The sequence below is a fragment of the Aythya fuligula genome, chromosome 1 (assembly GCF_009819795.1).
Source record: "Aythya fuligula isolate bAytFul2 chromosome 1, bAytFul2.pri, whole genome shotgun sequence".
Taxonomy (NCBI): Eukaryota; Metazoa; Chordata; class Aves; order Anseriformes; family Anatidae; genus Aythya; species Aythya fuligula.
In genome coordinates this window covers 70674036-70699782 of record NC_045559.1, presented here as the reverse complement: position 1 = coordinate 70699782, position 25747 = coordinate 70674036, and the positions used below count along the sequence as shown (strand labels likewise).

Below are 25747 nucleotides of genomic sequence, written 5' to 3'. Positions count from 1 at the left end.
CGGACTCCTCCTTGCGGGGCCTGCTGGGAGTCGTAGTTCGGCTGGCCCCTCACCTCCGCAGTGGCCGCGCACGGCGGTGCAGGAGAAGACTACCGCTCCCAGCGCCCACCGCGCGACGGGCGGCTGTAAACAAACAGCGCGGAGGGCTATGGCGCCAGCGGGCTGCGCTGGGGGGCGCTGAGAGCCGGGGCCCCAGCGGGGGAGCCGGGGGCACCCATGGACGACAGCAAGGTACGGGCCGGCCCGGCCCTGCCCTGCCCTGCCCTGCCCTGCCCTGCCCTGCCCGGCCGGGGCAGGGGCAGCGCGGCTGGGAGGCTGCGGGCGCGAGGGAGGAGCCGTCCCCTTCCCTCTCGTCGCCTGCTGAGCGAGGCTTAGGGCACGAATGGCACGGTTACAGGAGCAGCGGCTGGGGTTGTTCAGTCTGGGGAAGGGGAGGCTCGGGGGAGACCTCACTGCTCTCTGCAGCTACCTGAAGGGAAGGTGTGGGGAGCTGCGGGCGACCTCTGCTCACAGGTAACCAGGGATAGGACCAGAGGGAATGGCCTCAGGTTGTGCCAGGGAAGGTTCATGTTGGAAGCGAGGAGACATTTCTACTCAGAAAGAGCAGTCAGGCACTGGGACGGGTTGCCCAGGGAGGTGGTGGCGTCACTGTCCCTGGGGATGTTCAAGGAAAGGCTGGACGTGGTGCTTGGGGACATGGTTTAGTGGGTGACAGTGGTGGTAGGGGGATGGTCAGAACGGATGATCCTGAAGGTCTGTTCCAACCTTAATGATTCTGAGAAAAGAAAACGCTTGGTGTAATTTCTTAAGGAATAAATCTAAAGCATTTGAATGTGATCGATAATTTACCAGTGCATGTCATCCAACAGAAGGATCAGGGGTATGTGAATGGTTCATGCTAATGTGACAAACTGGTATTTATACTCCTTGGCTTTACTGGGGCCTTGTATGTAAGCTGCAAAGGTGGGTGGGAGAACCTGCACTGCTGAAGCCAACAAAATGTGGACAGTCGTGAGGACAAACTGGATGAAACAGTACCTGTGATCAGGGCAGGAGTTTAGACGATATGGAAGATTTAATTTTGGAGGCATGTATAGCTACTTCATTTCTCTTGTGACAGAATTACTTTATTTAGAACAGGTAACTTGTGTGTTTTTTTTTCATTAAAAATAATTTTTATACTATTATGTTTTGTGCTAATGAGACAGGTCTTTGCTCTTTTTTGCTTAGAAGAAGTGATGTCAAGTGAAGGAAAGAGTAGGCCAAGTGGAATATTTCCTCTTCCTATCTTATGTCTCAAGTACAATTTCATAATATAATGTTTTCATATTATACTCCCACTGAGATACTGTCAAGGGCTATGGCTTTGAAAAGGGTGCTGCCAAGAACTACCGGGTGTGGTGGTTAGTAAGGACAACTGAAAATCTTTGTTCCCTCAGCAAGTTTTACATTAGGTAGTAGTCTTACAGGATATCAGATCCCCATATCTTCTACAGAAAATAGCCAATACTAGTCAGTAAGAGCTGGCTGCTTCGAAAAGTTTCACTGTTGTTATTTTGTAGGGCTGCAATTGGCTTCAGAACAAATTCATGGGGCTGCAGGTTGCCCCTAGAGTTTGATGGCTCTGTTGAAGAGATCCTACTGCTGTTGGGAGGAGGGCGCTTCCCATTTTTGTTGCTGCCTCAGAATGAGGCAAGCACTGTTTATACTTCATTTTATAGCCGGTCCCATCTTCCAGCTGAAGCCAGAATGTCCTTGAAGCCTTCTAAAATCTCCACTGAGTCACATTTTGCATGTTATTTGAAGGGCTGGACTGTGTGACCTGAGAGTCTTATCATGGAATTGAACGAGTGTGACTATGAAAGGAATTTCCCTATAAAAATGAGGTCATTGAATTACATAATTCGTGAGGTAATTGCTCCATAGTTATATCCACCAAAGTTCAGAGTTTTCATCTACGTAACATAAGGAATTTGGAATTGTAGGCTGTAACATTTTCCCTAATTCTAAGTGCACTATAATTTAGTCTTCTCTGGATGAAGAGAGTGTAAGAGGCATGATTCCTCTTCACGTATTTTCTCAAAATGAGAAGGAAGTAGTAAAAACTAAAGGGAGAGACAGAAGATCCAAGGGTCAGATCTAGAAAACTTCTTTCACGCTCAAGTTTAAAAGGATGTTTTTAAATTATTCAAACAAACAATAAAAAATAACCCCAACTACAACCTGCTTTTCTGTAGAGCTTCTGTGAGGCTACAGCTTGCTCTGATACTGATCTCATTTATCCTTGCTGTGGTTTGAGCTATTATTGGTTGTCCAAGAAATAGAGTTTAGTGATGTAGCTGTTCTTTGTCAATTAATCGCAGTTAAAATAGCACTTACATGCTTCCAAAGTATTTAGACGTAAGAAAAAAGAGAAATTCTGTTACTGTAGTTTCAGCATTGATAGGTGATACTAGTTGATTAGTTTACAAGACTATAATTTGTTACGTTTATTATATAAATCAGGAAGCAGAGTGTCTGTATTAAGGTAAGAGGTGCTTTTCACATTTGTGGTAATAAAAATGACCCTGGTAATTTTTAAAATGCAGTTCTAGGTAGCTAACTGCAATCTTTTGTATTTATTACAGGTAAACTTTCAATATACTTCTGTGAGCAATTAACTTCTCAGTTATCATGCAGTATCTACTTTTTATTAGAACAGTAAAACTGAAACAAAAACAACAACAAATAGAAGTGGTTTGGGTTTACCTTCTTTTATTACAAATATGTTCTTCCTGTAATGAGAAGACAGCTTTTGAAAATACAGCTTGAGATGAAACGTATTTTTCTTTTAAAAATGTGCTGAACTGAGCAACACGTGAGTAGATAAAGTTTTAAGAAAAAGTGTATTTGGGAAACAAATATTACACTGATAATGGCATTTTTTAACTTAAACTGGGATTTATTTTTGAAAGAAATGTATACCGCATCATTCTTGGCTTCAGCAGTGGGATATAGTTAATTCCATGTTTTTTGGTATGCAAAGGAAAATTGTGTAATACACCAAACAGCTTTATAAAATGTCATCTTAGTTTAATAAAGCTACTGTTAGATACACGAATGATGGGGGGGGGAGAGGGGAAGAGCTTGGGAAAAAGCTTTTTTTTCATTATCCAGTTAAGATGAGAATGAACCTGACTCCTCAAAATTTTCAAACAGTGGACCTCATTCTCTCACTAATTTTTAATTCCAGGTTAGTTTCTCAAGTTTGAACAGGCTTGTTCTTGGTGGTTGGCTTTCTTTTGCTTTTAAATAAATAGCATGAAGAAGCAAAGTCCTTTGGTGTTCCTGCAGGCTGGTCCCAGGGCTGTGGACAAGAACATCGGTCTCGAGGTCCAATTGTTTTTAAAGTTCTGCAAGCTTATGATGAGGCGAGTGAAAGAAAAGTCCGTAAATAGGTCAGAGGCTTTTCAGGTGCTGATGTAGTCTGAGGTGAAAACCAAACGCTCAGACTAGCTGTTCTTACGGGACATTCGTATTTATGGATCAAGTGTCTAAAGGTGTCTTGCCCTGGTGTTCACATGGCCTTTGCATTTTGGGGAAGAGCTTGGTGATAGGGCAGGGGAAAGCCCACAGCAAAGACCACACATGAAGAGTTGAGCTGCAAACCCTGGCTCTGATACATCAGATATCCGTGTGTGATCCTGAGGCAGGGGGAGTTTGCTGTATATCATGAGTGACAGGGATACAGACATCCCTTGAAGGGAGTGCAAGAGCAAGTTAGGTTTGAAATCTGGGTAACGTACTGGGCTTGACAGGTCTTCATTCATTAGAGATCCTCCAGCACTTCTCCACCTGTGAGTCTCAAAGTTGTGGGTGACCAAGACCACAAAGAGAGGGTAGATCTTCCAGGCAGTCCTGGAATCGACTCCAAGGAATGCTCTGAATGCTGTAGCAGGGACCGACAAATAGTGTGAGAGCGAAGCATGGGATCTGTTTTCATACTGATCCAAGCTGTTACAGGAGTGGCTATTATGTTTTTACCCTTTAGGGCTCTTCTAGAGCATGCAGGTTTGTAAAGTGCTATAGTATTCTTCCATCCAGGATCTTGTTCAAGCATAAAATATTTTCATTGCTGCTTGTTTTGAAATATAAGATCTAAATAGATTATAATTTGAGATGGGCAATTTCAAATCCTCAAGTGTTCTAACAAGTCATTTGTTGCTGGACAGCGTTGCTCAGCTGATGTGTCTGCTTTCTTACTTTTACAGTGGGTAAGTAAAATGGATTAGCCTAAACCCCACAGAGCAGTTAGAACAATTTTATTTCATATTTGTAGTGCGCTAGGAGGACAGTGCTATTCTAGGAGGATAGAATGTAGCATAGTGTTACTTGGCCATCAGCCTTGCGTGTTTCAAGCACTAGATGGTTTTGAAGTGCCTGGGTTCTTTTAGTGTAACCTGTCAGTGTGCATGGTGTATTGGTGGATATGCTTCCACGAGGCTGTAGTTGTGTTCTGTGGGCAAGAAGAGGATTCTGATCTATTGAGAGGTAAGGAGTAATGCAAACAATTGCTGGAATCGAAATAACGACTCTTGCTCTGAACCGTAGCACTTGCTCATCTAGACTTGTGGACACCTGCTTAACGCTTTATGAAATCTTGATGTTTATTTCTAGCTTATGCCTTTTTTTTTTCTTTTTTGAGTAGACATTTCAGCAAAAATAGTCTTTACATACTTGTGCTAAAGATTACCTTCTTCGTACATTAATCACTTTATATGAGAAGACCTTTAGGATTAATTTCTATTGACAGAACTGCTTAAGACTTGTAAGTTGTTTGCTCCCTTAATATCTTAGGTTTTTGGGTCATTATCAGATGCATTTTTGGAGTGCTTGCTCGGTGTGATGCAGGATGCTGAGTCTGCCAGTGAAAGTTGTCTAACTAGTCTGTGTAAAGCATATAAAATGCCATGCAATGGAGGAATAACCAGCATGCTTTCTAGCTAAGTTACATCTATAACTGTGAGTGATATGCTATGACTGAAAGCATTGAATAACATAATTTTTCTTAGGAGACTTGTGACTAATTTAATTTGATTATTGATTTTGAGAAAACATTTGCAAACATGACTAGTTGTTTTTTTTTCCCTTCTGCCATAATGAATGCAATACTTAGGCTTGGTTTTTATTTTTCCCAATCATTTTAATAGGTTTATGTAATTCCTGTACATAATCATCAGTTAGATTCTGCAGACCTACTCCTGCAACTATTAATACAAACAACAATGTGCTGAAGGCGATTTCTCGAGTTGGATCTCAAGTCCTGGCTGCTGTAGCACTTGTGAGCCCTCTGTGAATGAGCTGTAAGCTGCTGCAAGATACTGAAGTGGTCAGTGCTCTCAGCATTGCTGAGAGGTGCTTTGGGTAGCACTGTTTTGTTCTGCCAGACTGTTCAGTGCCTGCAGGGATACCAGGCCAGCTTTACCTTGAGCAGCTCAGATCCTTGGGGAACGCTAGCAGTCATTCTGTGCAGCTCCTTCAGAAGGAGGACCTCTCCGCAACACCTTCTGGCAGTACTGTAGAGATATGCTGGATCCCTTTGGGCAAAAAAGAAAAGTAATCCAGAACACTGATAGCTTCAGTTAGCTGCCCTGATACAGACAAAGCCATTTCCAATTCCAGGTCAAATAATTTTGAACACGGTTACTGGGTGAGTGATACTATGGTCTAGGCGCTGCATCTGAAAGGGAGGGAAGCTGTGTTCTGTTCTCTGAAGTCTGACTGAACTGAAATATGGGCTTGGTTGGGTTTGTGACAGATGCATGTTATTAATAAATCTGTGACAGATTTTATCATCAGTTTTGCTCTGGGTCTTGGTGGCGTGTGACTCCCCAAAAAAAACAAATCCCCACTGCTGAATGCTAACAGCTCCCACCCCTTATAAACTTCAGAGGAATACAAAGGGAATACAATATGTTTGCCTGCTTGTTTTTGGTTGGTTTGCTGACTTGTTCAACATAATTGAGCACTTCTGCCTTTTTTTCTTTCACATCAGCATAGCAACTGGCTGGGCAAACATGACCCTAAAGCCAGGGAGATACTGTAGTGTGGAATGGTGACAGAGGATTTACCACTTGGGTTGCTTCAGGTTACAGTCAGAGCTTCCAAATACTGGAAAGGAAAAATTATGAAGCAGACAGGATTTAGTTAGATCACTTACTACACTAGCTGTGCAGGGTGATGCCTAATTATATGGTGAGCTGTGGAGACAGTGTGAATCTTTCAGGATGGTGTGAGGGCAGATGATTAGGGCCTTGCTGCTGGAAGTAAGAGTTAAAAGGAGCAAAGCTCTTCATTATTTCCATACCTGGTGGCAAGAGCATTGGCAAGCCATGATTGATGAGGTGCAGGCCTTTTTTCCTCCCGTAATAACACAGCTTGTGTGCCGGGCTGGTGCAGTGATAAAAGATCGTGGGGGGACAGAGAGTGCAACTGGTGTACCTCTCTGCAGAAACCTCTCTGAGTTGATGGGAGGGAACAGAGAATAATTGATAATGGTAGATCCAGGGTGCAGCTGTGATGTGCAAAGCAGTCCACAACAGTGGTTGATTTAGTTGCAGACTACAAAGTGCCTTTAAGTGTTTGGTGTCCATGTCTGTCGATCTAGCCACAAAAACATGTCTTTAAACTCAGGGTTTGGACAGAGGTCACTTGATCCTCTTACCTGGCCTTGAAGAGGCTGGGTGATGTTTGCAACTAATCTTAGTGATGTGGTGTGCTGGGATTCTCGTCTGGAGGGCTCGCCTACTGCCTGGGGGGGTCAGACCTCAATGAGTGGCCGAGGAGAGAGCTGGCATGTGTCTCTAGCTCTTGAATTCAGAAACTTAGCTCCAACTACCTTGTGTTGACCCAGAAAAGCCTCAGGTGGTAAGTCTTGGAGAACTTAGGTACTTTGTCTGTGGTGTGTAATGTGACATCCAGAACTGAATCTGGGGATGTTTTCTTTGAGAAGCAACAAGTTGCACAAAGCTTTGTATAAAAGCAACTCATTGGTTACTTGGTGTCTTGGACCAGGTTGTCCTATCCTGCAGCACCAAGTTTAATGGCTTACCACATGCATTAGTTACAGACAAGCCTGGAAAACAGGATCTGAAGGAGAACACCTTGGTGGAGTAAATGGACTATTCAACTTGTGTTCTGTAGTTCAGGTGTAAAAGTGACTTTTTTGTTTGCTTTTCTGAATGTGCTATGTTTGTTTCATTATCGCTGGATGTCCATTAAGTACTTTCTCTTCCTCCATTTGATTGTGGGGGCAGCTACTCCTGAATAAATTAGGAGAGGCAATGTACAAAAGGCTAGATTATGTTGGCATGTGATTGTTGACTTGCTTTCCAAAGAAAGAATAGACTCAATTGTATACTCCATTTTTTCATTCGAGCACATCAATTCACTGTTACTGTTTTTATTGCAGCCTGCTAAGTTTGTAGAACAAGTGACTTCTTTGAATGTCAAAGCTGACTTGTTTTGTAGCATTGCAAAGTAAAAAGTGCCTTTTTTTCATTATGAACTCTGATATTTTGAACAGTGCCTTTTAGAAAAAGTACAGTTTATACACAGTATGGTGAAATACCAAGCCAGCATTGAAATTCGTACACGTAGGTGTGTTTCTCCACACCCCCTCCATTCAAACAATGTGGTCAGAATGCAAATAAAGAGAAATTCTCACTTCAGAGGGGAAGTGGGGCGTGTGGCTGATGTAATGCTTACATGGCAATACTACCTGATGGCCAGCGTACTAAGTTTCATAGCATGTCGAAGACTTTCATGTGCCACATTCTCATACTAAGAGTGAAATATTTGGGTGGGGAAGCACAGAATAAATACCAGGAAAACTATTCCCTTCTTTTATATCTGTAGCAAGAGAAGCTTTCAGACCTGTAAAAAGGAACCACAAAGAAAAGGGCAGAATGATCCAACACCTTCAAGGGATAGGAGAAGCTGTCGTGAGGGTCACATTTCTTCAGGAGAGATCCAAGTTAGGCATTGGAAAAATTTGATGCTGGGATGGGTTGCATAAGGAGATGATTTTCAGTGCTGTGTAGTACTGTTTGTAAAGTGAACATGGCCAAAGTGGTTAGGTTCAGCTCCATTGGAGGCAGCAGAGACAGGGTGCAGTGTAACTGAATTCCTTGTTTAGTAAAAATCCCTGGAAGATGCCTTTGAAATAAAGCAAGATGGAGGAAGTTCAGATGGGTGGTGGATAATTCTGAATGTTTTGTCTTTAGAGGAGGCTGAAACTAGTCATTCTACTGCAGCAAAAATAGGCTTTAGATTGTAATGATGTAAATCTTTTTTTTTTTTCCTTCCAATTTTAAGTCTTAAAGTCAATAAGGTATTCTTGAGCTGGCAATTACTAGGGCATGGGTTGTTAATAATACTAAATCAATTTTGCTAGAGAGTTGACTGGTCATCTTGAGCCAGCTGTAGGCACAATGACATGGTCTCAGTGTTCCCTTTGCAGAACATCATCTCTAGTGTACTCTTCATTTCCAGGTGGTTGGAGGCAAAGTAAAGAAGCCAGGCAAACGAGGTCGTAAACCAGCAAAAATAGACTTGAAGGCAAAGCTCGAAAGAAGTCGTCAGAGTGCAAGAGAGTGCAGAGCCAGGAAGAAGCTGAGGTACCAGTACCTGGAAGAGTTGGTTTCAAGCCGAGAGCGAGCCATCTGTGCTCTCAGAGAAGAGCTCGAAATGGTAAGAAACTACCACGTAATATAATGCTCAATATCATTCAGGGTCTACTCTCATGGACATTTGTTCTTGAAATCACTGTGACTAAAATGAGGGGGATTTGGCCAGCCATAAAGTATGAAAGCATCAGAAACAGATGGACTCAGCTGCTTGCCTGCTTTGCATGATGAGTAATGAACTTCGTGCTGCAAGTTAACAGCTGGTTTTGAACTGGAAGTGAGCAAAGAAAGCACCTTTGCATATGACTCTTTGAAGCATTTATTTGGGAAAACCTCTGATAGAGGTTGAAAGAAGTAGAGTTTGGAAAGAGATGGGGTAAAATATCAGTGGGGACATACATCCACAGTGCGTTAGTGCTTCCAGTACTTTTGTCTTTGTGGGGGAGGCTGGTTCTTGCAGCATACTCTCTGTTTACATGTGCAAACGGTTGTGCAGCTACCCCTTGTTTAGAACACATAGAAGATGGCTGTCTTGGCCAAATGAGTTGCATTAACAAAAGAGAATGTTTCATGTAGAAATCAAGACTCAGTTCCTCACTGATATGAAGATGTCATTGATGTTTCATTCACAAGCTTTAGGCTTGTTTGATGAGGCAGGGCTGGTCACCAGAAGTTAATAGGGTTAGTATTAGGTGGAATGTTAGTCAACTGGCCGTGGGCTCTTCAGTGTGTTTTGGTGTTTGACAAATAAGAATTTAAGGTGAGGGAACTAGGAATAAGGCAAACATTCTGTAACTCTGCCTTGCACAATCAGGAAGGACCTCTTAATAGTCAATCAGCCCCAGAGTCATGTGAAATATTTGTTTTTAATAGGCCATGAACTGGAACGGTATTCTGGCATGCTAACAGCAAGAAAATGCACAAAGTGTTCCATGTTGTTTAATAATTACAGTATTGTGTCTAGCTCTGCCACTGAGTAGCAGTTTATTGACTGAATCAGGATTTACTGAAGCCAGGTATGCAACCATGGACACGTGCTTAGCTCATTAACGCTCTGCAGTTTTGTAAGAGGCTTCAGTCCAGTAAATTCAAGCCTTAAATGAATATACCGGAAGGTAAAGATTACAGCTCTGTTTTGTCTGCTAATGTGATCCTGGCAGTTTGCTAATGCCTAATGTGTTTGCATATTTCAGTACAAGCAGTGGTGCATGGCAATGGACCAAGGGAAAATCCCCTCTGAAATAAAAGCCCTACTAACTGGAGAGGAGCAGGGCAAAGCACAGCAGAACTCAACCAAACTTGCCAAGGCTGGGAAGACAGAAACAAACAGCAGCAATCCATGTAGGTATCCAGCCTATGATTAATTCCTATTTTGTTACATCTTTTGTGGTGTAGGAGGATGGCTGTGGTGTGGGAAGAAACATAAGGATGTGCTCTTGGGCACAAATAGTTGATTGAAGCAAAAGGCATAGTGGGTGGTACAAAGACTCTGTGTAATGTTTACATGGACAACACAGAAATTATACTAGTAAGGAAGATGGACAGTTATTTCAGAAGAAGGCTCAATTTTAGTTTCAGTAAGGCCTGCGAAAACAGGAAACTGTAATCTTTTACAGCGTTCTCTGTTTTCTTAGTGTGAGGGAAATGGAGCACGTAAATCTAATTTTTAAAATTCCGTCAAGAAAATATTATTCTATCTGCAAACACTCAAAAGTGAGAAATGCTGGAACTGGGGTTTCTAATGGAGTCTTCTTTCTCCCTCATTCATGTTTGTCAAGGGGATGAAATAAGGCTCTTCCAGGCATTAAAAGATGACTATATTTTGTGGTCTTTGTATTTTGTTACATGCATGCAAAGGAACAGTTAAGGCAATATAGGCAATTCTCTATCTCCTGTCCTTTTTTTAATATTTCTACAGATTAAATTACAATTTACTGCAATTTTTAAATTACGTATTCCTAGCTCTGTTTTTAAGAAATGGTGTGAAAACCACGTTTTTCACTATAACAGTCTTCCCCCATGGTGCATCATTCACAGGAGCTGAATGCAGAACCTTCCACACTGCAGCAGAGATAACTTGGTAGCTATCAGAAGAATGCTGTTATCAGAGAAATGGATGCATCCCTGGGTCCAGGGGGAAGGATGCCAAACTGCTGTCTTCTCTTTGCTCCTCCCCACGTGAAACTCTTTGCTTGTGGTGTTCATAAACCTGCATGGAGTGGGGCTTCTGGGGTAATAGGTGTTTCTGTAAGTGGAGCCTTGTTCTTCCTTTCTCTACACCTCCCTCCCCAAATACAGCTATGCAGCTTTTGGACATTTCCAGTAAGAGATGAGGGCTGCCCTTGTATTAGAGGCATGAGCCCAGAATTAGACTGGCTTTGTGGTCAGTAGTTACGTGGTTGGTAACCATTGTGGGAGACTGAGAGATTCTGTAACACAAAAGCAAGAGGAGGATACCATAACAACTTTGCTAAAGCTAAATGGAATATTATAGGTCAAGGAAAAGGGGCCTCATCAAAAGCTTTCAATAAGAAAATTAATAATAATGTTACTTGCAACCCAGGTAAAAGTGTTGCTTTCAGCATCCTTTTATAATGCAGCATGTATTTTATGTTATTGGTGCTCTTGAAGAGGTACTATGTGTATGCCCATACTTCTTACCCTCGGTAAGATAGTCAGAACATCTCCCTACACCCTGCTTCTAGCAGTGGAATAACTGCCACCTGTTCCCACCTGTCAAGCGCTGCTATTTTTCTGTATCTACCTATAGTTTAGGCCCAGGTATCTTCCTAGGCTGCAATGTGATATGAACTCTGCTGTGCTATCCTGATTTCCCAGCCAAAGATAATGCCAAGAACTGTTAGCAACGAAAACAGGTTGCCTCTGTTTGGTCTTGCCATAAGAGAGACAATGGCAAAAGTCTTGTGGGCTAGTTCAGGACAATGACAGATAACCTGCCACTTAATTTAGAGTGCACTTTCTTCTGTACATGCTTTTTGTGTGTGTATGATGAAATGTGAAGAGTGGAGCTCTCATTTTATTCAGTGGGGCTTTTGCTTTGCTTGTTCTGTTTGTGACAATGTCTTTCTCTGTATTTTATGAGATGTATGGAATGTTTTTTAATCTTATGTTTTCTTTGTTTCATAGAATAAATATTATAATGAATGACTTGCTCGACTGAATGTTGCATTCTTTTTGTTAAAGTAATTGTCTGTTTAGAATTATCTTAATTTAGAATTAGTCAAAAGGACTGAAAATAATAAAGTGCCATATTTCAGTGTACAGCACGCAGTTGTTTTCTGAATTCCATTCTGAGCTCTCATATTAATCCTTAAAGCATGATTTTCAGTATACTTTAGATCTTCCACACATGTACTTAGCAATTGGCAGAAGTGTTGCATAGACATAGAAAACTGTTTTGAAAGGTTAAGTAACACTGAAGCAGAGATGGGGAGGATGAGGTGTGGTTATTTTTTTCACCCCCCCCCCCCCCTTTTTAAGCTCTGAACTGCAGTTTTGGAAGACAGCAACAAGGTCAACCTGTAAGTATAGATCAGTTGAATGCTTGCCTGTCCCTTTTCTCTGTACTCTGGAGGAAAGCATAGTAGGCCAGATGTCCAGAGCTATATTCTGTGAACCTTGCAGTTGGATTTTGTAACATGAATATGCCAGTGGTTTCGTATGTTGGTTTTGGGTTAGAATTACACTTACACAGTACCTCTGGTTTTGTATGTAAGCTACATGTTGTACATAAACGTACTTCGAAGAATCTGCCCAATGAGGGATGTAGAAAACGTTCAGAGGAGTTATGATATTCATGCAAGGAACAGTTTCACTCTGGTAAATGCAGCACTGATGTCATCATAAATATCATGCTTTCTCTCTTCCCTCCAGTCTTTTTGTTTCACTTTCTCTGATACTATAAAAGAAATTTCTTGGGTAGTTTTCTTTTATGGAGGAAATGGAGAACTGGAATTTTCAGATATGATGAGCAACAGTTTTCATCTGTTTCATATCCTAGTGGCTCCTGCTTCTGGGCTTAGTCAGAAGTTGGCGTTACAGGGTTGTATTGGGCAAGCTCTGTGGCACACTTAGTGGCATGTGTGTTCAAGCAGGCTTTTTGTGCATCATGCAGATGGGACAGGAGGCATGCTACAGTCTACGTCATCATAAACTGCTTTCGTGTTTGTCCCGCAAGCCAAAATATGCATGACACAAAGTTAGCGGCTCTAACTCAAGTCTTCCAATCTGCTCTGGATGCCGTATTTCTTAACAATATGTAGGATTCCCAGCAAGAATCAGTACATAAAGTTCCATGCCTTCTGCCATGTGACAGATTGTGCAACATAATGAATGTTCTGGCCTTGGTGGATCTGCAGGAGTCCTTTGTTTTGCAGTTTGAACTTCAGTAGTTCCCCTTTAAAGCTAACAAATATTTGTGGTGCTCATTTGACACTGTATGCTTGTAGTCTTCATCCACTCTGAAGTGTCTCCTAGAAGTGATACAGCCAGGTCCTCTGACTAGGAGTCTCAAATTGTACTTAAATAACAAAGGATGACTTGGTCTTACCCTCCATGTATAAGATGGGTACATCTTATATGCCTTCCATCCATTTCTCCTGTGGTGAGTCTGTGCAGCTGATTTTCTATCAAACACTGAAAAAAGGAAACAAGCCTGGAAACGCCTCACGTTCCCTCCTGCCATGGAAATCTAATGGTCAGCTAGAACCATTTGTCCAGCTAAAGGTGGGTATCTCTTGGAGACTCTATCCACAGTCATCCAAAAATACTGCATGTAGTATTTGGTGTTTATAACAATGCTAAGACTGTTACAGTAAGATGTAGTAAGACTGAGCTAGATGTTGATGGAGTAAGCATTGTACACTTGTACTAATGCTTTTGGAGATCTTAGCCTGAGGACTGGTACCAGGTAGTGGAAACTTGTTAAGAAAAAGATGGAGTAAATTTTGTCTTTTTGCTTAAATCACAAAAAATACATTTGAAACAAAGAATCCTGAAAAATGAAGTGGATACATTTAATAAGCATGTCACTTAACTGAGAACATTTTGCCTAACTGTATTATTTTTTTTTAGAAACCATCATTCACAATCTGCTTTCATAATCTGATAAGGAGTGTTTTCGAAAGAATCTGTCTTCCAATAAGTGCCAGAGGTGGGATGTGCTTCCATTTTTTGTTGTTTTGGAAGGATTTTTTTTGTTTAATACATTTCAAAAAGCTTTTGACTTTTTTTGACAGCTGGAACCATGACTAGTTTTGGGAGGTTCCATTCACAGTTCCTGTGAAGGATTTTTTTTTTTTAATTTTGCATTTTAGGGTGAAGATTAATGTACATCAATAATTAGTCAAGTTCTTCATAGCATCCTGTGGAGAGACAGAGAAAAATTGGCATTGTAGTTCAATTTGCTGCTTTTCCAAGAAATGATAATCTCCTTTATTACAGAATCACAGAACTGTAGGGGTTGGAAGGGACCTCGAAAGATCATTGGGTCCAACCCCCCTGCCAAAGCAGGTTCCTCAGAGCAGGTTGCCCAGGAAGGCGTCCAGACAGGCCTTGAATATCTCCAGAGAAGGAGACTCCACAACCTCCCTGGGCAGCCTGTTCCAATGCTCCTTCACGCTCACCATGAAGAAGTTCTTTCGCATGTCAGTGCGGAACTTCCTGTGCTCCATTTTGTGGCCATTGCCCCTTGTCCTATCCCCACAAACCACTGAGAAGAGGTTGGCTACATCCTTCTGTCCCCCACCCCTCAGATATTTATATACACTGAGGAGATCCCCTCTGTCTTCTCTTCTCCAGGCTGAACAGACCCAGGTCTCAGCCGTTCTTCATAGGGAAGATGCTCCAGGCCCCGTATCATCTTTGTGGCCCTCCGCTGGACTCTTTCCAGGAGCTCCCTGTCTTTTTTGTACCGGGGAGCCCAGAACTGGACACAGTACTCCAGGTGAGGCCTGACCAGGACAGAGTAGAGGGGGAGGATCACCTCCCTCGACCTGCTGGCCATGCTCCTTTTAACGCACACCAGGATTCCATTAGCCCTCTTGGCCACAAGGGCATAGTGCTGGCTCACGGCCAACCTGTCATCCACCAGGACCCCCAGGTCCTTTTCGTCAGAGCTCCTCTCCAGTAGGTCGTCCCCCAGCCTGTACTGATACTTCAGGTTGTTCCTTAGCTATAAGATTACTGCTAATATATAAGGATCAAATGTTTTGGGCTAGTCTAAAAATGCAGAGAAAGCAAGAAAAGCTGAAATAAGATCCTTTTTCCTCATTATGCTTCAGTGTTACAGCATGAGTGATAGAGGATCAGTTCATGTAGAAACCCCTGTTTTAGTTAAGGAAGATAAAACACCAGGTTGTGACTTCCCTGATGTTAGTGCCATTGAGCATTTACAGCACCTCAGTTGACAAGGCACTGGCACAGGCTGCTCAGAGAAGTTGTGGATACCCTGTCCCTGGAGGTGTTCAAGGCCAGGCTGGATGGTGCTTTGGGCAACTTATTCTAGTGGGAAGTGTCCCTGCCTATGGCAGGGAGGTTGGAACTGGATGAGCTTTAAGGCCCCTTCCAACCCAAACCATTCTGTGATTAATTTCAGTGTAAGTTACATACATAGCTGAATTTCTTGTACAAATTTGTGTGTTTGTGTTAGAAAACAGAAGCTTCCAGTTTGCTGTAAAATCTGCAGTAAGTATCTCATACTGAATAGTGTGCCACTAGACTACAGTTGTTGCTGTATTTATGGAAGGTATAGATCTGCGTATGTAGATATATAGGAATCTGTACTGTCAGTAATAACTATTCCATTAAGCAATTTCTGCCAAGACTGTTGCTTAGCTTAATTGTTATATTATTTACGTTTGTTTGTGTTTTTACTTACTCACTTTAAGTTGTAGCTAGAAAATGCTGTCACTGTTCATCTAATGATGTTCAGCAATGCTTCATTAAAACAAACAACAAATGGCCTTCAGGTTTTTTATCTTCCAGAAAAAAGCACTTGGGGGTGGAAGTTTTGCTTCCATAACTAGTGCAAGATTAGTCCTGCTTTTCTGTGCCTGTCTGTAACCAAAAACTGGCTTAAATCAACCCTATTAACTGCTACTTTGAGCAATTCTTGATTATGCTGTCTATGTATCGGGGGTAATGCTGACATTTTTAACTATGCTGCAGCTGATTGGTATTCTGTTGATGAAATAAGATTTTATTTTGTGAAGAAAAGACTACAAGTGGATTGTAAAATATGTATTTTCATGAGACAGGATGTTTGTGAATCAAAACTGCTTTGTATAAAAGTTAACTTACCCATACTGTCTTTCTCATGGCAACTTTGAAAATATATTTTGATCGAGTTATAGAGTGCTGGTGACAGCAATGCTGCATATTCCTGTGGCAGAGCATACTAGCACTGTCTTCTGACTTCCACATCTCCTTATGTGGCATGCTCCACATGCCTGCTGATGTAAGAACAATTCTTTCCTACTCCCTATCAAACATAGATCCTGCCGTGTTGCTAGGTCAGTGTTTTCTGTTTTGAATTTCTGGGCTTTTTCTTTCCTTTACCCTAGAGCAGTACTTTGAAATCTCCCACTTTTCTGTATGCATTCCTTCCTTCCCTACAGAAAGAGGCTTCTGTGGATCTTCTTTCTTCCCCAAGTGGCCTGGCAGCTATTTTCAAAAGCCATCAAGGCTTCCTTTTCCAGAGGACTACATAAAAACATGAGTTATTCTGCTGTTTCTCTCTGTCTCTGCAAACATGCTGTATCACACCTGCCACTTCACATGGAATACTCCTGCATTTTGAGCTCTCCCTAACATCAGAGTAAATAGCCTTTCTGCATTGCAAACTCGTAATAATATCATCAGTCTTTGTAGGTTGGAACCCACTTCGTGTTTCTCTGCATAGTCTAGTTGAAGCAGTGCTGATAGCTGCTCACTCCAGAGTGTGTTTTATGGTTTGTTCAAATGCTCTTGTCTTTAGCAGTATGATCAGGAGGAAGGCATCACTGTTAGCAGAGAGTGGCAGCAGGCGGCAATTCATAGAATCATAGAATATCTTGAGTTGGAAGGGACCCATAAGGATCATCAAGTCCAACGCCTGGCACTGCACAGGTCTGCCCAAAATTTTAGACCATGTGACTGCACAGTCCAATCACTTCTTAAATTCAGACAGGCTTGGTGCAGTGACTACTTCACTAGGGAGCCTGTTCCAGTGTGCGACCACCCTCTCAGTGAAGAACCTCTTCCTGATGTCCAGCCTAAACTTCCCCTGCCTCAGCTTAACACTGTTCCTGCGGGTCCTATCACTGGTGTTTATAGAGAATAGGTCACCTGCCTCTCCACTGCCCCTCGTGAGGAAGTTGTAGACTGTGATGAGGTCTCCCCTCAGCCTCCTCTTCTCCAGGCTGAACAGGCCCACTGCCCTCAGCCGCTCCCTGTATGTCTTCCCCTCTAGGCCCTTCACTATTTTTGTCGCCCTCCTCTGGACACTCTCCAACAGTTTCACGTCCTTTTCGTACTGTGGTGCCCAGAACTGCATGCAGTACTCGAGGTGAGGCTGCACCAGCGCAGAGTAGAGCGGGACTATCCCTTTCCTCAGCTGACTAGCAGTGCTGTGCTTGATGCACCGCAGGATACTGTTGGCCTTCCTGGCTGCCAGGGTACACTGCTGGCTCATATTCAGCTTGCTGTCAACCATAACCCCCAAATGCCTCTCTGTGGAACTGCTCTCCAGCATCTCATTGCCCAGTCTGTATGTATAGCCAGGGTTGCCCCGTCCCAGGTGCAGGACCCGGCACTTGCTTTCGTTAAACTTCATGTGGTTGGTGATCACCCAGTTCTCCAGTCTGTCCAGGTCCAGGTCTGCAAGGCCTTTTCACCCTCATCAGAGCCCACAACTCCTCCAAGTTTGGTGTCGTCAGCAAATTTGCTCAAAACACTTTCTAGTCCTACATCCAAATCATTTATAAAAACATTGAAGAAGACTGGCCTTAAAATGGAGCCTTGAGGCACCCCACTAGTGACCATCTGCCATCCAGATATGGCCCCATTAACCACAACCCTTTGAGCCCTGCCCATCAGCCAATTGCTCACCCACCAGATGATGTTTTTGTTTAGTTGTATGCTGGACATATTGTCCAGTAGTATCCTATGGGAAACTGTGTCAAAAGCTTTCCTGGAGTCCAAAAAGATCACATCAGCTGGTTTCCCTTGATCGACTAGATGGGTGATCTTATCATAAAAGGAAATCAAGTTTGTTAGGCAGGACCTACCCCTCATGAACCCATGTTGGCTGGGACCAATGACTGCATTGTCCCCCAGGTGTGCTTCAAGAACTTCAAGGATCATCTTCTCCATAATTTTACCAGGCACTGACATGAGACTGACAGGCCTGTAATTGCTAGGGTCTTCTTTCTTGCCCTTCTTGAAAATTGGCACAACATTTGCCAGCTTCCAGTCTACTGGGACCTCTCCAGGTTCGCAAAATCATTGAAAAATAATTGAGAGAGGTCCTGTGATGGCATCAGCCAGCTCTTCAAGAACCCTGGGATGGATCCTATCCGGACCCATGGACTTGTATGGATCCAGGCGGAGCAGCAAATCCCACACACATTCAGGGTCGGTGGGGAGTTTGTCATTCCCACTGTCATGGTCCTCGAGCTCAGGGCACCCAGGGTCCCGAAGGCCATCATCAGCATTGAAGACAGAGGTGAAGAAGGCATTAAATGTCTCTGCTTTGCCTGTGTCCTTGTCTGTGAGGAGACCTTCCCCGTCAAGTAGCGGACCTATGTGTTCTTTGGTTCTCCTTTTTCTGTTCACATATCTAAAGAAAAGCTTTTTATTGTCTCCCACAGACATGGCCAGCTTCAACTCTAGTTGGGCTTTGGCCACACAAATTTTCTCCCTACAAACACAAACAGCATCCCTGTATTCCTTCCTTGCTGCCTGACCCTCCTTCCAGCAGCCATACACTTTCTTTTTTCATCTAAGCTCCAGTAGAAGATCCCTGGTCAGCCAGGTTGGCCTTCTGCCCCACATGCTTGACTTCTGATATTTTGGAATTGCCTGATCCTGTGCTTTTTGGAGGTAGTGCTTAAAGATTGACCAGCACTGATGGACACCAATGCCTTCAAAAGCAGCTTCCCAGGGAACCTTGCTGACTAGTTCCCTGAGCTGCCTGAAGTCTGCTTTCCCCATATCCAGGGCTGAAGTTTTGGTGGCAGTTTTCCTTCTGTCACCATAAATTCTAAACTCAACCACTTCATGATCACTATGACTGAGACGGCCACCAATTGCCATATCTCCCACAAAACCCTCTCTGTTTTCCAGCAACAGATCTATGAGGGCACCTTTCCTAGTTGGCTCCTTTAGCACCTGAACCAAGAAGTTATCATCGAGGTGCTTTATGAACCTCCTGGACTTGCTCATGTCAGCCGTGTGGTGATCCCAGTTGACATCTGGCAGGTTGAAGTCCCCCATAAGGACAGGCAAGTTGAAGTCCCCTATAAGGACAAGGGGAGTTGATCTCAAGGCATCTCTTAGTTCTGCAAACAATAATTCATCGGCGTTGTCGTCCTGGCTGGGTGGTCTGTAATAGATTCCCACAATGACATCCCCTTTATTTGTTCGTCCCTTAAGCCTTACCCAGAGGTTCTCAACTTTGCCATCCCCAGCTTGAAGTTCCATGCAGTCCAGCCCATGCTTCACATATATTGCCACCCTGCCACCTCACCTACCCTGCCTGTCCCTCTTGAAGAGCCTGTAACCATCTATTGCAACTCACCAGGCACAGGACTCATCCCACCAGGTTTCACTTATGCCGATGATGCCATAGCTGTGGGACTGGGCCAAGACTTCTAGCTTGTCCATTTTATTCCTCATACTGCGTGCATTTGTGTAGAAGCACTTCAAATGCGCCTCCCTACACGCAGCACCTCGTGGAGTCAACCGAAGGACCTCACTGTCACACAGTCTCTCTGATTCTAGGGTACCATCCCTTAGCTCATCACCGGCATGCCTGGTTTTATCCCCTTCTCCCTTTGACTCTAGTTTAAAGCCCTGTCTATCAGCCCTGCCAACTCCTGAGCAAAAATCCTTATCCCTCTCTGAGGGACTGACGACAGTTGATGTCATTGACTTTTTTTTGACATTGACAATTGACGACATTGGTTGTAGATGTTGGGCTTGTGTTGAAATGGTTCTGATTCTCTCAAATTTGGAAGCTGTCTTTCATTTGGAACATCCTGAAACTAGCATTGTTCTGTTACTTGCATGTGTTTAAAATTTGAGGTTGTCCAGCATTTTAACCAGTGACAGAGTGTGAAAATGAAAGGGTATATTCAGCTTGGCCCTGTGTAACTGAAACATGCTGTGAAGCTAAGGGGAAATCCATTTGTGAGAGAAAATTTTGTCCCAAAGACCTTTATATATCTCATGAACATACACCAGAAGTTTCATTAAAATAAATAGGATCACATCTAAACCTAGATTCCTGTCTAGGATCTAAAATAAAGGGGGGGAGGGGGGGGGGGGATACTGCCTAGATTTCTGATCAGATAATTACTCTTGTGAAATGTGTTTGTGCAAGCCTTCACTAGGTGATCACTTATTCTGCAGGAACATCTTTGTGAGAATGGAGAGCATTATTATGTAAGCAGGTTGCATTTCTCATGACTTTATTTATATGGTTCCCTCACACTTTGAAAGACAATAACAATTACTCTTCTAATTGCTAGCATACCAATGCAACAAAAGTTGATTGCTGGGAATGTTTGAGAAACAGCCAATTAAACTGCTTGGGCTTTCTCGATTTAGATAATCTTTTCTTTTTGCAGTAACCACTTAACGTTGTCATTGTTTCAATCTAATACCACTAACGGAGGGGTATTGTTAATGAAGCTGACATTGTCTATGCATGTTAGCAGGCAAGGCTGACTGACAGCTGGAGAAAGATGATAAAGGTTGTTTGTTTTAATCCCTGTATCACAGACTTCTGTCATGTGGAATGAGCACAGTTGCAGTTCTGTGGATGCATTAATAAAGAAAAACGTAGGCAGAATGATGAATGGCCTCTTGTGATTGCTTGCATTCACCCTGCATTTTTTTCTGAATCATGCTCTTTGCATGCCATAAATCATATAAACTAAACAAACTTGCCTGTTATTAAAACAGCTTTGCCTTGGTCTATCAGAGACACTATCACCAGCTGTAACCTGAAATATCACCCGTTAACATGGATTAAAATGATTTTCTTTCAGTTCCTGGGAACCCTCATTCTCCTTGAGTGTTCTTTATTAGTGTGTAAGACATTTCAGACGTCAGTTAGAATTTTATAAAGCAGCAATTTCAAGTTAATTGGAAAGTAGGGAGAGAGGTGCAAGTGTTGTCAAGGATGCTTCTAAGTATCTTTTCTTTCATATGTGCTGGCTTTCTATCATGCTTGATTTGGAGCTCTACATGGCAATGGTAAGGGTGGAGCAGAGGATCAGTATCAATGCACTCATTTCTTTCCTGTGAGGGGATCTGACAGGTAGCCTTCCAAGATGGATTGGGAACTTTTCTGGTCACAACTTTATTACAGAAAGGAGGAGAGAAAACTCATCTGTTTCTTCTGCAGAGGTCAAGCTACAGGAAAAAATCAAGTGCAGGGCTTCTGCCTGGTAGCAATCATTTGTCCAGAGCGTAGCTGACATTTCAAGGCTGGACACCTGCAAGCTTGTCTTCTGCCCTCCAACAGAACTTGAGCTGCTTTTCATTAAACATTTAATCTAGGGTTTCAAACTCTGTCAACCTGGACACTAACTTTTCTTTTTCAAAGTTTTCTTCTAGAGAAGTCTTTTAACAAACTTCTCCATAGGTTAAAATATTGTTACCTGTGGTTCTGTAATATTGCTAGAGCCACCGAAGGACTGTTTTTACAAACTCATTTTCTTTTGGCTTGGATTGAACTGGATGGATTTAGAGTTAGTTTTTGTTTTCCATCTGAAGGGCAGAAACTTCTTAAATTCTTCCAACTTGTTTGCTTGTGACCATATCCTTAAATGAAAAAAAAAAAGCTACAAGGCTTGTAGATCACTAGGATCTCTTTATTTTCCTCCAACGTTTTGATGAAGCATGAATATGTAACACACTTGTTTGTCTTTTATCTTAGCTTTAATAATACCAGTATATTCTGTCACGCTTGTACTGATTTCAGACACTGAGGTTACAGAAATGTTTGCCTGGTGAAATCTCACGGGAAGGGAATTGACTGTCACTTAAAAACAAGTTGTTCTATGAGTCTGATTTCCTTTGGGTTTGTGATCTTTGTTTTATTCTTCCTTCACCCTGTAAATGCAGCTGCCCACCCTTGACTCCCTGACCCCTGCTGGTGGGTAGGAGACAAACAGCAAGGGCACGTACAGGCTGGCTGTTGCACTGCTTGCAGAGTACAAATAGTGGTCGAGTTCTCTTTTCCTTTTCCCTGCAGGTGGAACAGCAATTCTTTACCAAGCTGTCAAGGGTTAGTTTCCAAAACTGAATTAGCTTTATCACATAGGGGCTAGAATTGGCAAATGGACTTATAAGCTGCTGGTGCAGTCTGACTGCAAACACAATTGCATAAGCCTGTTTCCCCAGCAAACCAGGTTAGTGATAAACAAGTCCCCAAATGAGCTTCAAAGTGCCCCAAAATCGGAGATTCTTTGTCCCATTTCTGCATTTTGGATCAAATTTTACCAGAGACCATCTGAAAGAGAAAACTTCTCAGAGTAACTGAAGAGGCTGGAGGTTGCTCTGTAAATTTGGAAACAACAGCTCACTTACATTGGGATTTCAAAATTTACAGCTATGGTATGCTGGTGGATGAAACACTTTCCTTCAAGGAGTTTTATATATTTATGGCATAAATAAATAGATTATTTTTCTCAACAAGACCTTCAGAGATACTGAAGTACTTAAACTGAAAAAGTGGTCTCTGAATGTATTATTCATTAAAACTGAATATTTCAATGGTGAAAGTCTAATCTCTAATGGGATTTATGGAGACACTGGTTTAGGTTCAAGAGCAATTTGTGGACAGCCACCCTTTGTCACATCAACCTTCCTTGAAGTGTCTTGAAATAGCTCTTGATATGTCTGTTTTCTGGCCTCTATTGAGGTGGTGGCTGCCTCTGTCGATGCACTAAGATTATGCACACTTTAACTTTAGAAAGTCAATGTTTTCTGCCATAGACTGGTGCAGGCAGTGCAACTCCTGGTAAGTGGGCCAGAGGCCACTCCCACAACATCCTTAAGAAAAAAAAAAAAAAGAAAAAAAAAAAAAAGAAAAAAAAAAGCCCTAAGACTTCATTAAAAGAAAGATGCCTTGGCTTAAAAGAAGAACCAATTCAATAATTTGGCAAGAGCTGTTTCATAGTCTGTAGAAATCCTCACAGCAGGTCCGCTCCCAGCAGTGCTTCAAGTTAATAAGAAACTCGCTGCTACTCCTGCTGCATTTACAGGTAACTGGTTCATAATCTGAAGTCTTGCTAACGCTGGGTATCACTTAATTGCTATGATTCGTGTATTTGCATCCACACGGAGAGGGACTTTGCAGAACATGTCACAGTGGTGACAGTGAATCTACAGGACTGAACTGAAACCTTTGAGAAGTGCTGTAGTGCTTGTGGAAATACGATGGATATATACACCTATCCATCTGTGGCCTCTGCTGCCCAATACTGTCTAATTCTACATGTTAAAAAAAAAAAGTCCATGATCACCTACCTGCTTCCCAAACCATGGAGACAAAAGCATCTCTGTCTCTCTCTTTCTCTCTTACTCACAGTGCAGATAAAAAAAAAAATAGCATCTGGCCAGAGGACAAATTAAATTATTTGGTAATGCAATCTTTTATTTATTTATTTATTAGTTTCCTAATGCAAACATAGGGCCAAATGAAGAGCTGGTCTAAAATGGTTGAGATGCTAACACAAAGGAATTAGTGCTGTCTGGGTCATTTTTGAATTTTATCCAGAGTCTGGTTTCATGATAAAACTGAAAGAAGACTTTATGTGTGTTAGGACTGGTGTAGAATAAAACCATATTTCAGTTCAGGCTGCTCACCAGAAGGTGACATTTATATAACAATCTTTCAGTAGGTGTGTTATGTTTTACTAGAAGCCAGTTCAAATAAAACTCATGTAATTTAAAATGGCCTATTCCACAACATTTTCAAGGTTGAAAAGAGCCAACTAATAAAGACATATTAACTTACAGAATCACTTAAGGGGCTAATAACCCTTCCTTTAAGTGTATAGGTCTGGATTTAATATACTTTAAATCTACTTTTTGTTCTTTTAAGCAGGAAAGATCTGATATTCAGAAAGGTTGAGCACTCCGAATTTCAGCTGAGATCGATGGCATGCATTCAACACCTTGGAAAACCAATTCCTAAATCAACGTCAATTAACTGTGGTGTGAAGCTGGTTGAGGTGAGGAGACTAGAAAACTCAGGGGATTCTTAACCAGACATATGGAAACTTTTAACTCTGATTATGGGTGACAGCCCCATTGGTATCACTTCTGGGAGGCTGGCTGAAAATATTTTAAGTGGTGTGTGCCTCTGCTTCTCACCAACTCCCACCCCCCAAGCTGGAAATTTGTAACAGAGAGCCATAATTTGACAGCTTGTAATGGTAATTCATAAATTCAAGCCACTTAATACCAAAAGTAAACAGTACTGGTGGAATTTCCACTTGATAGGTGTCCACTGAATGGAAAAAAATGCTTAGTGGTTGGCACTGGGTCATGTTCCTGCACAGAAAACACTTAAGAATAAGGGGTGGATGGGCTAGAGATCCATAAGTCCTCTCTCCCAGAACTGCTTCTTTGAAGATGGGGTTGATATGTTTGTGAAACAAGGAGGCTTTATTTGCTCAGTGCTAAATGTGGTGCAATAAATTCTGCTTGCTTCAGCCTTTATCAGCCTGCTCCTTTCCTTCTGACTGCACACATGTTGTCAGGCATGTACAGGTACCCCCATGGGCACAGTGGTGAGCACACTGACCAAACTTGTGAACCTAACCAGCCTTTCTGTGTCTCCAGAGCTGTATGAAGCTCCAGGGGCAGTTGCGGGCTGTTGCACTATTAATTGTATTTCTTATAGCTGCCTTTGTCTGTGTAACGTTTGGTTTAATCCAATGTTGCCTTACTCCTCTATACTTTTATTGTGTTAGAAATATTGTCAAAATGATCTGTTGAAATTAAATAATTGTGAGAGAGGGTGGAGAGTTTTGTCTATATTGCACTATCTCTATAAATATATATATGTATATATATATATATATATATATATATAAAGGGGGAGGGGGCAGGGGGGGAGAGAGAGAGAGAGAGAGAAGGAGAGAGAGAGAGAGAGAGGGATTAATCTAGCGAAGTATTTTCCGTCTTCAGGCCTGCTGTAGCATGGTGCCGTGTTTAGCTCCTAAAGCAGTGGCACCAAGCTACCAGCAGCGTGCAATCACCTGCCCAGGGAAGGCTGGAACTACCCTGGGGCATGGAAGCAGCCTTGTGTTGGGCACAGTGTTCCTGACCAGAGCTGTAGGGATGAAGGCCAGAGAGGTCTGCAGGACTGGCGAGAATGGAGGAGTTACACATGGGCATGGGCACCTGTTTTACAGGAACATCACTGCTCCATCAGCTTGTGCATTGCTGTGAACTTTTTTTTTTTTTTTTTTGCCAACTTAAGTGATATTTTTTTCTTGACTGCTCTGCATAGCTTTTTTAACCCTACCTAAAGCTGCATCATATGGAAGTTGAAATCAGAAAGGTTTATCTTCACTGTAAAGGGTTTATAAGTATAACTGCATAAAGGGACAGCTCTGCTGGCAAATTCCTCCAAGTTTAGATGCAGCTTGTGCTAAACTGAATGTATTTTTGCCAGTGTAGCTTTGGCTAAAAGAAGTTACACAGGCAGAGTCTTGCTTACACTGACACAGCTGGGTCTGGGCTTCTGATACGGAAATGTAGTTTAAGGAAGCAAATCTGCACACTTGGTCACTGTGGCAGTGCTGGCTAGGACTGATCTCAGGGCAGAACTGCCCACT

General features: G+C 42.4%; 1 protein-coding gene across 1 annotated transcript; it reads left to right on the top strand.

The window, feature by feature from the left end:
* The first annotated feature begins 111 nt into the window (after window positions 1–111).
* Window positions 112–11766, top strand: CREBL2 (cAMP responsive element binding protein like 2). Its single transcript, XM_032205872.1, has 4 exons — window positions 112–231; window positions 8533–8730; window positions 9860–10007; window positions 10704–11766. Coding segments are annotated over exons 1-4 (363 nt in total). The 5' UTR covers window positions 112–216; the 3' UTR covers window positions 10706–11766.
* The last annotated feature ends 13981 nt before the right edge of the window (window positions 11767–25747 follow it).

Excerpts from the sequence above, each read along its gene's own strand:
- CREBL2 (XM_032205872.1), top strand. Across the intron at positions 8,731-9,859 it reads TCAGAGAAGAGCTCGAAATG|TACAAGCAGTGGTGCATGGC; the intron begins GTAAGAAACTAC and ends TGCATATTTCAG.